We start from the raw sequence: 14,596 nt of genomic DNA on the forward strand, positions 1-14,596 counted from the left end.
TAATCAAAAAAATGCTTAAATTAAGGTATAAATATTTTCTAAAATACACCGAAAGATTCACAGTGCTTGTGGTTTTTTTTTTTTGTTTTTTTTTGTTTTTTTTTTGTTTTTTTTTGTTTTTTTACGGTGCGTGGGCCTCTCACTGTTGTGGCCTCTTCCGTTGCGGAGCAGAGGCTCCGGACGTGCAGGCTCAGCGGCCATGGCTCACGGGCCCAGCTGCTCCGCGGCATGTGGGATCTTCCCGGACCGGGGCACGAACCCGTGTCCCCTGCATCGGCAGGCGGACTCTCAACCACTGCGCCACCAGGGAAGCCCGTGCTTTTGGTTTTTAAAAATATTTATTTATTTGTTTTTGGCTGAGTTGGGTCTTCGTTGTGGTGAGTGGGCTTCTCATTGCGGTGGCTTCTCTTGTTGCAGAGCATGGGCTCTAGGCGCATGGGCTTCAGGTGCTGTGGCACGTGGGCTCAGTAGTTGCGGCTCGCGGGCTCTAGAGTGTGGGCTCAGTAGTTGTGGCCCACGGGCTTAGTTGTTCCGCAGCATGTGGGATCTTCCTGGACTAGGGATTGAACCCGTGTCCCCTGCATTGGCAAGTGGATTCTTAACCACTGCGCCCAGGGAAGTCCCAGTGCTTGTGTTTCAATTATGGGCCTAGGGTGAGTTTCTTTCCCTCTTCTGTATTTCTGAATTTTTAAACATTGCATACATAAGCATGTTTCTTAATTTTTAAAAAGACCAGTTTTAAAAGCTGGAGGAGAAGCTTTGTAGGACTGGGGAGACTTCAGTACAAGCAGGATAAACAAATCCTTGCCCAGTGATCCTCATCTCCTTTTTCTAATCCTTTAAAACGTATTTCTCACAGTTTCCTCCGAATGGGAGTTACTTTATTTCCTGTGTGCATCACAGTGTGAGACGCCCCCTGGTTGGCAACCCTCATAGGCTGCTTTGTCTTGACCTGCCTGTTGCTTCTGGAAAGCTCTTTGCGTGCTTTGGTCTTTTGCTGCTCCGGGATGGAGTTTGAATGGTCAGGTTCCCAGCTCTGGCTTCTGCCCTCACTTCCACAAAGAGTAGAATCTCCACTTTCTCGGCTCTAATGAGTTCACTCCTCCAGCCGTTGTGTTACGGCTTCTGATCCCAGGGCTCCCACGACCCCTTCTGCATCTTCCGTGATGCTGAGTCCAATGGGCATTTTACGGTTCTTGGCCTTACTTGATTTCTCAGCAGCAATCGGCATAAACATTCTCCTTTTAAACCACTCCCTCTGCACCCTCTCCCCTGACAGCACGCTCTCCTGATTTTCCTCCTAACTGGCCATGCCTCCAAGTTTGCTTTTCTGATTCCTCCTCTTCCTTCAGAGCTTTAAGTGTTGGATGCCCTCAGGTCTTTCCTCTTGTCACTTTGCATGCTCTCCCGAGGTAACCTCTTTCAGTCCCATGATTTCCAATATAATTTATATGCCAGTGACTAATAACTGCATTTCAGCAAACCTAAGACATCAGTGATTGTAAAATGCACTGAGATTTTATTTACCACAGAGAAAGAAAAAGTGCTGCCAGTTAAATGCCACAGTGGCTTCTTACCACATTAATCATAAGATACATCCCATTTTTGGAAATGTCAGAAAGTGAAAAATGTACACTCAAGAGTTAATGATAATCGTGTAATATCTTTTGCATAGATGAATTGCCATTTGCAGAGCACGAATGCCAAGTGTGTCTTAAGCGTGGTGTTCCCAGGAACGTGCAAATGAATTGCAATAACTTTGTCTTAAGAAGTTGGTGGTTTCCTGGGCTTCCCTGGTGGCACACTGGTTAAGAATCCACCTGCCACTGCAGGGGACACGGGTTCAAGTCCTGGTCCAGGAAGATCCCACATGCCGTGGAGCAACGAAGCCCGTGCACCACAACTACTGAACCCACGTGCCACAACTACAGAAGCCCGTGAGCCTAGAGCCCGTGCTCCACAACAAGAGAAGACACCGCAATGAGAAGCCCACACACTGCAACGAAGAGTAGCCCCACTCACCACAGCTAGAGGAAGCCTGTGCGTAGCAACGAAGACCCAGCGCAGCCAAAAATAAATAAATAAAATTAATTTATATCTAAAAAAAAAGAAGCTGGTGGTTTCCTAAGAGTCATTATCTCTCTAAGTATGAAAGAAGCCTTATTACCATATAGTTTATTACATGTGTAGGTGAGGTAGAATTAAATCAGCTCGACAGTGAGGCAGAGTTATTGAACCAATGGGTCTTCATGATGGCGCCCAAACTCTTGAGATTTATTTCATTTTTTCTAGAATTGACTGACTCTAGCATCACAGTCAAGAATGTTCTGGCTGTCTTAGTGTAAACCACGTGGTGGTCCCAATTTTAGTGCTCTCATCTTCACAGAAATTCTCAGATTACGGGATTTTAATTTTTATTACTCATTTCTTTTATTACATCACTGGGAAATCATGCTGTTGGTGTTTCCCGCATTTTTTTTCCCCTCCCTCCCCTTCAGCCTTACTTTTGACAGCTGTGAGACCTGTGAGAACGATTGCCAAATCTTGAAATGTAATTTTCCTGCGGCAGCATCCAAAGTTAACAAAAAGACATGGAAAAATCTCATTAAGTGTTTTAACCTACCACCATCTGCAAACCTTCTTCTGTTCCACTGAGGTTTTCAAAAAATAATCTAAGTGGTATAGCTTTCTTCACTTCTATAGGGAGAATAATTCATACTAAATACTTTGGCTTCAAAATATTATCTTATGTTCAATGTGGTTACCCTAATAAAGTTTTGTTTCATTGGTTCTAAGTGCAGAGAGAATTATTTACATTCTGTTTTTAGATATTTTTAATTGGTATATCAATCCTGGACCTCTGGTTAATTTAGCTAGGTATATTTCAGCATGCAAATGAGTTTTTCCCCATAGGAATGTCCTAAATATAATATATCCCCTTGCTTTTCTCCTCCCACAGTCTCTTCCATTATATCTTTCTCATAGTCACTTCAGAATAGAATGTTTAATGACAAAAATTTAAATACCATAATCCAATCCCGTGGGAATTGAAAAATATTCTCTTTAAGAACTCTTGGGTCAAAGAAGAAATAAAGGGCTTCCCCGGTGGCGCAGTGGTTGAGAGTCCGCCTGCCGATGCAGGGGACACGGGTTCGTGCTCCGGTCCGCGAAGATCCCACATGCCGCGGAGCGGCTGGGCGCGTGAGCCATGGCCACTGAGCCTGAGCCTCCGGAGGCTGTGCTCTGCAGCGGGAGAGGCCACAACAGTGAGAGGCCTGCGTATTGCACACAAAAAAATAATTAATAAATAAATAAAAACAAAACACAAGACAGTTCATATTATTCCTCTGCTTAGAACTTTGCTCAGAACTTTGCTGTCATATCTGAGCTCACTGAGAGTGAGAGGCCCGCATACCGCAAAAAAAAAAAGAAGAAATAAAAACTGCAGTTATAAACTACCTAGAAAGTAATAAGAATGATAATACTGCAAACAAAACTCATAAGATGCAGCCAAAGATTTAGCTGGAGGAAAATGATTGGACTTAAAGCTTGTTATTAATCAAAAAGGATGAAAATTGATGAGCTATTAAACCCAAGAATTTAAAACTGAGCAAAGAGGGACTTCCCTGGTGGTCCAGTGGTTAAGACTCCATGCTTCCATGGCAGGGGATGCAGATTCGATCCCTGGTCGGGGAACTAAGATCCTACATGCCTCATGGCACAGCCAAAAAGAAAAAAAAAATTATAAAAAAAATTAAAGTGAACAAAGAAACAAAAACCACATGATATACTCAAGGAAAGCATGTTAAAACATTTATTAACAAACACAAGCAGAAAGTAATGATTGGAAAAGAGAAAAATTAACTTGATAAATCTAAGACCTGTTACTTAGAAGAAAAACATATGCATACCTAATCACAAAGAAATAAGAACATAGTTCACAATATTAGGAATGAGAGAAGGGGTAAGGAGAGAGGGATTTACGCACAGACAAGAATTAAAAGATTGTAAAGAATTTGAAAATCGGCAACAAGATAATTTGAAAAGAAAATAGATATCAAAATGAGATTTAGTAAAAAATAGAAACATTGAACAGATCTATAATTGCACAAAAAATTGAATGAATTATTAAAGTCTTGTTTCTGAATAAAGAAGTACCCATATTTCTTTCAAATAGTAATTTGTATGTTGAAAGCTTCCTAATTAATTTATGTAATTTTAACTGTAATGATTTCTTAAAAGCATAGATGCAAAAAAACCAAAAGGGAAAACAAGAATAAAACAATTATAGCAGATAAAATATAAGGAGTATTGAAACACTAACACACCGATTCCAAGTTGATCATATACCAAGATCCAGGACTTCTTTAAGGATTAGGAAATCTATTACTATTATTAATAGCACAGGACTAAAATAAAAAAGTAAATATTCATCCAAATATATATTTAAAAGGCATGATGTTCATTCCTCATTTTCAAAAATCAAAACTTTTATAGGAGTAGGTCACTTCCACTATGTGATTTTTAAAAAAATCAACATCAAACTCAAGAGTAAAAAATAGGAAGTGTTCCCATTAAAAACAGATGTGCACATGAAAAGATGTTAGCATCATTAACCATTAGGGAAATGCAACTAAAAGTCACAAGATACTATCTCATACCTACTAGGATGGCTATGATCAAAAAAAATTATTTAACAAGGGTTGGCAAAGACATGGAGAAATTAGAACCCTTTTAGATTGGTGGTGGGAATGTAAAATAATACAACCACTTTGGATTTGGAAAATAGTCTGGGAGTTCCTCAAAAGGTTAAACAAAGAGTTACATATGAACCGGCACAATTCTATTCCTAGGTGTATATACACCTAACATATGTCCTCATAAAAACTTGTATGAGAAAAAACTTGTATAAGAATGTTCATAGCAGCATTATTAATAATAACCAGGGCTTCCCTGGTGGCGCAGTGGTTGAGAATCTTCCTGCCAATGCAGGGCACACGGGTTCGAGCCCTGGTCTGGGAAGATCCCACATGCCGCGGAGCAGCTAGGCCCGTGAGCCACAAATACTGAGCCTACGCGTCCGGAGCCTGTGCTCCGCAACGAGAGAGGCCGCGATAGTGAGAGACCCGCACACCACAACGAAGAGTAGCCCTCGCTCGCCGCAACTAGAGAAAGCCCTCGCACAGAAACGAAGACCCAACACAGCCAAAAATAAATAAATAATTTAAAAAAATAATAGTAATAATAACCAAAGGTAGAAACAACCCTAATGTCCACCAGCTGACAAATAGATAAATTAAAATGTGGTATATCCATATAATGGAATATTTTTGACAGTAAAAATAAATGAAGTACTGACACATTCTACAAATGGATGAACTTTGATTGAAACACGGATTGAAAACATGATGCTAAGTGAAATAAACCAGTCACGGAGTACAACAGACTGTACGATTCAGTTCATATGAAGTGTCTGGAATAGGCAAATCCATAGAGACAGAAAGTCGATTAATGGTTGCCTAGCGCTGAGGTGGTTAGTGGGGAAAGAGGGCTGACTGCTACTGGGAACAGGGTTTCCTTCTCGGGTGATGAAAATGCTTTAACACTGACGGTAGTAGTGGTTGCACAATGATGATCTACACAGTGCTGTGAATATACTAAAAAGCGTTGAGTCGTATGCTCTTAATGGGTGAATTGTATGGTATCTGAATTCTGTCTCAATAAAACTGTTATTAAACCAATGAAAAGCAACACAAGAGTGTTGTCACCACTGTTATTTACTGTTATTCTGAAGGTTCTAGTTAATGCCATTAAACAAGGGGAATGAAGGTATAAATAATGGAAAGGAAGAGAGAAATTATTACAGAAAATATTCCTGTCTACTCGGAACATCCAAGAGACTTTGGTGAAAAAATTATTAGAACTAGTAAAAGAGTTTGGTAAAGACGCAGTTATAAAACATACAAATAACAATTAAGCCATAGGCTACTATCCTTACTATATAAACAGTTTTCATGAATGTATAAGAAATGATGACCACCTGGTATGAAAGTAAACCAATGATGTGAGGACCATTTACGAAAGAGACAGACTGATGAATAACCATGTGAAAGAATGTGGAGCCCTGTAGTAACAAAAGAAGTTTTTTTTTTTTTGCGGGACGCGGGCCTCTCACTGTTGCGGCCTCTACCGTTGCGGAGCACAGGTTCCGGACACGCAGGCCCAGCGGCCATGGCTCACGGGCCCAGCCGCTCCGCGGCGTGTGGGATCCTCCCAGACTGGGGCACGAACCCATGTCCCCTGCATTGGCAGGCGGACTCTCAACCACTGCGCCACCAGGGAAGCCCTCAAAAGAAGTATTTTTTAAAACCATAAGCTGGTAGGTTAAGAACACTGCTGTTGAATGACCATTCTTGATACACATAGACATTCACAAGGCCTCAGGAATGATGCAACCACCCCCCGCATAAATTGTATGCCCCCCAATTATAGTAAATACCTGATTCTTTATTTGCCTCATTAGGTCCCTGGAAATTGGGAAGAAGTGGGACAAGACGCTCAAGTACTATTCCCAGAAGTCTAGTTTGGTTCTAAGGGCTCAGAGGAAACTGAGGCAGTGGAATGTGTGGAGTGATGTTTGCCCTTGGAGTTGTCCTGACGGTCCTGAGGGGTGTCCATTCAGTCCGCTGTCCCCGCAGGGCTTCCTGGAGCGGTTGAGAAGCCTTGGGCTCTCCAACTGCATCAGCACAACAGCTTCTATATTAGACGAAAGAATGGAGCACATATGATTCACTAGTCTCTCAGCTGCCTCATGGAAGCAAGTCACCATCCTGATTTGAGGGATGAGGGTTGAGCCAGTGTCTTTTTTTTTTTTTTACATCTTTATTGGAGTATAATTGCTTTACAATGGTGTGTTAGTTTCTGCTTTATAACAAAGTGAATCAGTTATACATATACATATATCCCCATATCCCCTCCCTCTCGCGTCTCCCTCCCAGCCTCCCTATCCCACCCCTCTAGGTGGTCACAAAGCACCGAGGTGATCTCCCTGTGCTTTGCGGCTGCTTCCCACTAGCTGTCTACCTTACGTTTGGTAGTGTATCTTTTTGTAGATATCCTTGGCAGTAGTAAGTAGCATTGCTAAGCACTGCCATCATTACTAGAATGTTCATCGAGTGTTTGGGGTGGCTCTGCCTTATTGGAGTCGTCATTGCTGCTTTTTTCCTTTGTAGAAACTGTCTTGTCATTTCCTTTACATTTCATATTGAAATGACCCTGATGCACATATTCTTGAAATTACTCTACATTTCAGAGATGTATGCTTGATAAAAGTTGTTTCCAGAAGTCTCCTGTAGCAGTTTGAATTTTAGCTCAGGGGTGAGAATTCTATTTATTAGAAAGATTTTATTATAAATATTAGCATCTTAATTTGGTAGATTTTCTTGCTAAGCATTGCAGAACATTCTTCTGATACTTTTTGCTCCTGTATGTATATTTGTATTTCCTACTGGTTTATATGGAAGCAGATAACCTTGGGGCCATTTCTACAACTGAGAAACACATAGGAAAATACATTATTTTTTTAATAGAATGCTATTCATATATAGTTAATGTGTAAACTCAACTTTCATGTGTATGCTTCCTGCCTTAAAATTACATAATTACAGTGAAGTAAAAATGTTGACCTATTTAAAACACAGAAAGGGTATTCTTAAAGAATAGGATCTATACAAGGGGAGGGGGAAGGGTAAGCTGGGACAAAGTGAGAGAGTGGCATGGACATACATACACTACCAAATGTAAGGTAGATAGCTAGTGGGAAGCAGCCGCATAGCACTGGGAGATCAGCTCGGTGCTTTGTGACCACCTAGAGGGGTGGGATAGGGAGGGTGGGAGGGAGATGCAAGAGGGAGGGGATATGGGGATATATGCATACATATAGCTGATTCACTTTGTTATACAGCAGAAACTAACACAACATTGTAAAGCAATTATACTCCAGTAAAGATCTTGAAAAAAAAAATAGGGTCTATAACTCTTTTGTGGTACATTTAAGGAATTGGTGAATTTTTATCTTTTGATATACAGAATCATTGTGAGATCTAATTAAGAGGGAAAGTTTTGGTTTTTATTATTGGGAGAATTTTCAAAATCATATTTGGATTAAGCTCGAGATTACTTACTGATTGCTTTTTGTGAATAGCTTTTTTGCTCTCCTCTAACCCTGTCACATTGATTTCTCTAGGTTGAAAATGTCCGCTTGGTAGATCGAATATCTTCTAAAAAGGCAGCCCTTGGTACTTTGTATTTGACGGCTACTCATGTCATATTTGTGGAAAATGCACCTGACACAAGGAAAGAAACATGGGTATGCATTCCTTACTGTTGGCTTTATGTGTTTTCCATTGTTTTAAGTAACAAGTTTTGACCCCCTCTTTTTTTGTTTGTCCTTAGGGTGAGGAGGGTGGGATTTGGCGTCTGGGTGTTCAGAGAGGACTCTTCTTGGAACGTGGGTTTTGCCTTTTTTCTGTAAAGGGGCACATCCACTTGATCTGTTTACTCATTTTAAGCACCAATTATTTGAACATCATCAGAGACATAGAAATAGCCAGAGCTGTAAGTGCTTCGTGTCACAGCTGTCAAGTAGAAATTCAATAATGTTAGTGTACCAGATACAGCATTTCCACAGTGCTTTATTTGCAATCCACTTCATTTGTAGCATCCTGTAATGCAGGCCGTTTAGTCATCTTATGTTGTCTGCGGTTTTCTCATAACTTAAAAAAGAAAAAAAAGTCTAGGGAACAGTCCCATCATCAGGTATTTCTGCTACATAATAATGAGACCATTAGATAGTTCTTATTTTATATAGCCACCCAACCATGACATTATGACCAGAACCAGAGTCCCTGAGTTGTAGATTTTGCCTTTTCTGTAGTCTGTAGACTTTATCTTTTCAGCAGAAGGTGGCAGGCACTACTTAGTGGGGAGGAATTTAGAGAATGAAGTGTTGCCACTGAGGGCTGAGCAGAGAGAGACCCTCCTGAAACGCCTGAGCACTTCAGCATGATTTCCTTTCAAGTAAGTCTCTTCTGCAGCCTGCCTGACCACCAAGAGCTTTGAAAACAACAATCTCACGTTGCTGTTGAACTTGAGAGCATTCCATGTGGAATTGAGGAGCATGGTGGCACCTCCCCGCGGAGCTGTCTCTAACTTTTGTTGATTGCAAGGTTTACTTTACTAACTTCTCATGACCTTGTTTAATTTTAGCTACTCAGTGCATTTCAACATTTGACGGCCCAAATGTTCCCTTACCTGGACCTGTGCAGAATTGTATGCCGAATAGTTTGCTTCATATAATTAGTTTGGATATCAGAAAGCTTGGCACTGAAAAATAAAATGATAAATTCAGACAGTGGGCTCTTACCCCAAACACGTAGATTCTTGTCATCTGAGTGCAAGCCAGCTGAAGGTCAGGGAGTGTTTCTTGTCTATGTGTGTGGCTCAGAGATCTGTGTTACTTTTTGTCCTATGTATCTGTTATTTGTGCTTAGTTTACCCACATTAACTTTTGGTGGTAGATTCTTCACAGTCAGATTTCCACCATCGAGAAACAGGCGACAACGGCTACCGGGTGCCCTCTGCTCATTCGCTGCAAGAACTTTCAGCTCTTACAGCTCATCATCCCTCAGGAAAGGGACTGCCATGACGTTTACATCTCTCTCATCCGCCTTGCAAGGCCAGGTAGGGCAGAGCGGCTCGGCATTCAGCTTGGACCCACTCTTAAGACATTCACAGATTGTGTTGAAGAAATATGGATAATCCTTCATAATTACAGTACTTTAGGAATTATCCCAGCCTTCAGATGAGGCCAAGAAATCTGACTGATAGAGTTCCTTGTCTTTTGGGGGGCGCCTCTGTCTGAGTTACTTACTGTATGAGCTTCTTTCATTAGTCATAGTTTTTATGTTGGAGGGGGTTTTAGTTGTGCTTCACTTTCGGGGTGAAATCATCCCAAAGTATGCCCTTCTGATACTGTGGTAGTCAAGCCACCTTGACTGAGCCCTAACACAAAACCCACAAATGGTTTTGTGTGGAAAACATTGATATCAAACAGGTCTAGGGCAGTTTTCCCTATTTGGGGGCTTTTAAGGTTTGGTTTCTGTTGCTTTTTGATAGTGATATGTATTTCCCAAGCTTGGCATAACTAGACCTTTGTTAGCATCAGTGAATGTTCGGGGTATGTATATGTTGATTCTCCTAAACAAAACCTCCTTAAGTGTTGTGGGAAGAATGGCTGATTTGAAAAATATATGCTATCAGTTACTCTCTGGTTATATATCCCTCAACGTAGGGTCTTTAGAATTATAGCTTATTATGCTTTAAGTCTAAGAAATTTATAGCTTACTATGCTCTAAATGTATGAAAATCTACACAGGTGTTTCTTGTGTACGTGGCTTGTGTGAACTGTAGGGTTCCTTTGTTCAGTGTCTTGGAAGTATACAGTGAAAGGAGATCATTTGTATAAGAGTAACATCCATGGTAGTGTTTACCCAGAAGTCATTAATAAGGGAGATAGGACATGTGCTTATAGTTACTTTACTAAATGCTTTTTGATTCAGGACAAGAAGTTTGATTGTAAACTCTTCAAAGCATTTGGTTGGGTCCTCAGATTCCTATGATACAACTGTATTGTCTGTTGAGAGCTGAGAGCTAAAGTTACGTGATGGGAACATCAGAATCTGATCGTTATGAACTTGACTTTGCTCCCCTTTCAAGTCAGCCCGTTGAGGCTTTTTCATCTCAGTGTGTTGAAAAGAACTGCCGAGTTAGCCAGAAAAGCAGTTGAACTTTTTGGAGGGCGCACTATAATTGGAACAGAAGTTCTGGGAAGATGTACGTGAGGTTGCGTGTAGCAGAGAATGCGAGGGGAATTGCGCGCCAGCAGTTTCTGTGTCACTGATTAATGGATGTACTGGATGATAAATGTGCTCTGACCGGATTAATGGGATTTAGGAATAGCCCAGAGAACTGGGAAAGGGCTGAGGCACTGGAAGAGTAGATCACAGTGGCGGTGAGGGCTCTGGCCCCAGATGACAGTGAGTGCCCAGATTCACATTGCGAGGGTCCCCAGGGAGGAAAATCACTGTGTTCCCCTGCTTTTAAAAATATACACTTTTTCTTAAAGATGAAGTTTTGGGAGTTCAGTATTAGCTGTAGCCAGAGACCAAAGAAAGAAATTATAGTCATTAATTGAATTAAAGCCATTACCTTAGAAGATTTTTTAAAAAGCCACCAGCATTGTGAAACATTGGAATTAGAAATGCCAGTTTATGTGAAACCTAGTACTTTCATGAGTATGGGAAGAGGAAATAGAATCCAAGCAGCTTCACAGTTTAATGCTAAAGGCAGTGCTAAAATTAGGACATATTACAGCCTGTCACCTTGGAAGCAGGGTGTTGAATCTGGGTGGAGGTGAGGCAAGGTGGAGGGAGTTTCCACCAGGAGTGTGGTGGCTTCTCAGACCATCCCAGGACCTTTTACAAATTACAGCTTTGCACTCCTCAGTGTATTTCAGGAGAGGGGTGTGTGTGCGTGTGTGCGTGTGTGTGTGCGTGTGTGTGTGTGTGTGTGTGTTTGGTGGGGAAATGACTTTGAATTCCAGCAGCATAATATCCATCTCTGGGGTTATTGTGCTTGGTCACCAGCACAAATCATGTGTTTTCAGCTCCTTATGGGCACAGCTAAGGTCCTGTAGAGGACACTTTTTTTTTTTTAACAAAAGAAGAAATGTTTGGGAGTCCATTTCAGTCAAGGCCTGTGATAGCTTCATAGCTCTTGCGAGTCTGTCTTCACCGAATTACGATTTCTGGGATAAGGGTAAATCAAATGACTAAAAAATTTGTCTACATATTATTGGTTTGTCTTTCATATGAATTCAGATTGGTCAGAATTTGGTCATGGACTCTAAAAGATCCCAGCCAAAAAATAACGTAGCCAAATCCAGTAAGCTCCTTAATTCTCCGTAAAGAGATAAGTTAAAATAGGGCTGTGGCCCAAATGAGAAAAGAAATTAATGCTGTAGATCTCATGTACTAATAAGGTTATACATTTTTCTGATTGGAAGACCCCTGTTTCTCAGAGGGCTTCCATTTTCCCCATGTTCTTTCTTTTCTCCTCCCTCTAATTAGCCTCCTGCTGTTTATTTTTTTGTATCAATTATCTTTCCCTCTGTAGCATTCTTGGGTCCTTTAATATTTAAGCCATCTCTTTTGTTTATTTTCCCACTTTTATTAAATTGCAGTATTTTTTCAGCCCATCTTAGTCCCTAATTCTTCAGCATATTTACTGTGATTTTTAAAAATCTCAGGATTGATATAGTCTAATTTGCCTAATTTAACTTTTTACTGTTCTTATCTCAGTCAGTGCCACTCAAGCAATTTTTACAGTAACAATTTCCTTTTTATTGATGATACTAATCTCCGGGTCCCATAGCCCTTTTTTACTATGTGTTAGCTTCCACAATCCGGATGTTTAATTTGAGCACTTGTTTGTTCAAAATAGACAAGAAAGTTCTCATTTTACTTTGGGTTCTAAAACCTCTGTGTTCTTCCAGTGACTGCTGGTGACTTTTCCCTTTCCTTCCTCATCCTTCACATTCTGCTGATGCTAATTCATGTTTGTGTTTCCTTTCGAGTTTTAAAAAAATTTGCATAACAGTCCATAATGTAATTGGATTATTCAGGTTTTACATTGGTTGTTACAAGTTTCCTTTAGGTTTTTTTTTTTTTTTTGTGGTTTGCGGGCCTCTCACCGTTGTGGCCTCTCCCGTTGCGGAGCACAGGCTCCAGACGCGTAGGCTCAGCGGCCATGGCTTACGGGCCCAGCCGCTCCGCAGCATGTGGGATCTTCCCGGACCGGGGCACGAACCCGTGTCCCCTGCATCGGCAGGCGGACTCTCAACCACGGCGCCACCAGGGAAGCCCTCGATTTTTAAAGTACTTTTGATTTTAGTATAAATTACCTTCGGTTTTTCCCAGTTAGTCAATAATAAGAGAGAATGCCCCCATGTTTTCTTTTCTGTTTTCCTAACTGCTTTGTTCTGCCCGAAGGCTCTCTTACTTGGTGGAATGAACACGCTTTCCTTTCTTACGGGAGGAAGGAGCAGAGGTTAAATGCCGAGACAAGGCCATTTGTAGGCTTGGTGCTTCCAGGTTGAAAGAGTTTCCACTTGATGGCCCATGTCTTCTCCAGGAGTAGAAAGGGGGATTATCTGAGCGGGAAGGAATTGATGAGAGCAGTAGGTATCGAATCGATTGCAGCCACACATGCATGCTGCCCTGTGTTAAGGCGTGCGCTGAAACAATGATGCTAAAATAAGATAAGGTCAGTCCCATCTGTGTGTCTCTGTGCTTGGGTGGAGCTCATGCGCCTCTGCTTAGTCCTGAAACACTGACTTGACCTTCTTAGAACCACAGACAAAATGCTACTCATTCTTAGTTTAATGTAGTATTTGAGAAATGGCCATTTTTCTTTCTAAATAGAAGTCTGCCCTTGTTTAGCAGTTATATGATTTAGGTAGGTAAGTAAAGGAAGTGCTAGAATGATTTCCACATAAGCTTTTCTGAAAATTTTTTTAATTAGAGGTGCACATTCCGTTTACTCCCCCCCACCCCATCCAAAGGCATGCTGAGGGTTTGCTTCTCGTTGGAGGAGCTCTTTTGCCCTCCTAGTCATGAGGCCCCAAGGGGCAAAGCCTTCAATGCATCCCCTGTTGAAGGTGCCAGGCCACGATCAGCAAAAGGCGTTTTATGTTGGATGTGATGGCCTAGACTTTGCGACGTGAAAAGCCAGTGGAGTATTTAACGTGTTTGTTTTAAGAGTGGGTGGAAAATCAGGGATTTGGCCTTCCCAAAGCACATAAGTATTTTCTCCCAGTTCAGATTCTGTAAGGACCGGAGATTTCTCAAAGCCCTACTTTGGTTGTTGTTGGTTTTAATTTACCTACCTTACTTAACTTATCTTAATAATGTTGATTACTAAACATTCTGCTATGTATTTTGCAAGAGATGGAGATGAGGGGAACAAAACCTTATGAATGGGAAATATTCAGTAAAATTTACAACTTTGTTAATGGTATTTTTAAATTTCTCAGAGTAGACAGTTCTTAGCTGAGGGCTTCTCCTGAGCTGGCCTCTGGGTAAGAAGCTTGCCCACATTAACAAGACTGAGCTTTGACTGACAAAAATGTGTTTCTCTGCCCGCATGTAGAATTTTAGGTAAATTGGGCCAAAGGTATGGTTGATCACCCTTTTCCTTAAAAATAACTGAAAGAGAGGGCTTCCCTGGTGGTGCGGTGGTTGAGAGTCCGCCTGCCGATGCAGGGGACATGGGTTTGTGCCCCGGTCCGGGAGGATCCCACATGCCGCGGAGCGGCTGGGCCCATGAGCCATGGCCACTGAGCCTGCGCATCCGGAGCCTTTGCTCCGCAACGGGAGAGGCCACAACGGTGAGAGACCCGCGAACCCCGCCCCCCAAAAAATTAACTGAAAGAGAAAATTTCATTATTTCAGTGGCAACCCATTCTGATGTCTCCCAA

General features: G+C 41.5%; 1 protein-coding gene across 1 annotated transcript in view; it reads left to right on the forward strand.

The window, feature by feature from the left end:
• Window positions 1-14,596, forward strand: part of MTMR7 (myotubularin related protein 7) — a 93,495-nt gene that overhangs the window by 29,654 nt on the left and 49,245 nt on the right. The window contains exons 2-3 of the mRNA XM_024760009.1: window positions 8,246-8,368; window positions 9,579-9,741. Coding sequence (XP_024615777.1) covers window positions 8,246-8,368; window positions 9,579-9,741 — 286 coding nt within the window. The remainder of the gene's footprint in view (window positions 1-8,245; window positions 8,369-9,578; window positions 9,742-14,596) is intronic.

Source organism: Neophocaena asiaeorientalis, unplaced genomic scaffold, assembly GCF_003031525.2.
Source record: "Neophocaena asiaeorientalis asiaeorientalis breed wild unplaced genomic scaffold, Neophocaena_asiaeorientalis_V1.1 scaffold521, whole genome shotgun sequence".
NCBI classification, from domain to species: domain Eukaryota; kingdom Metazoa; phylum Chordata; class Mammalia; order Artiodactyla; family Phocoenidae; genus Neophocaena; species Neophocaena asiaeorientalis.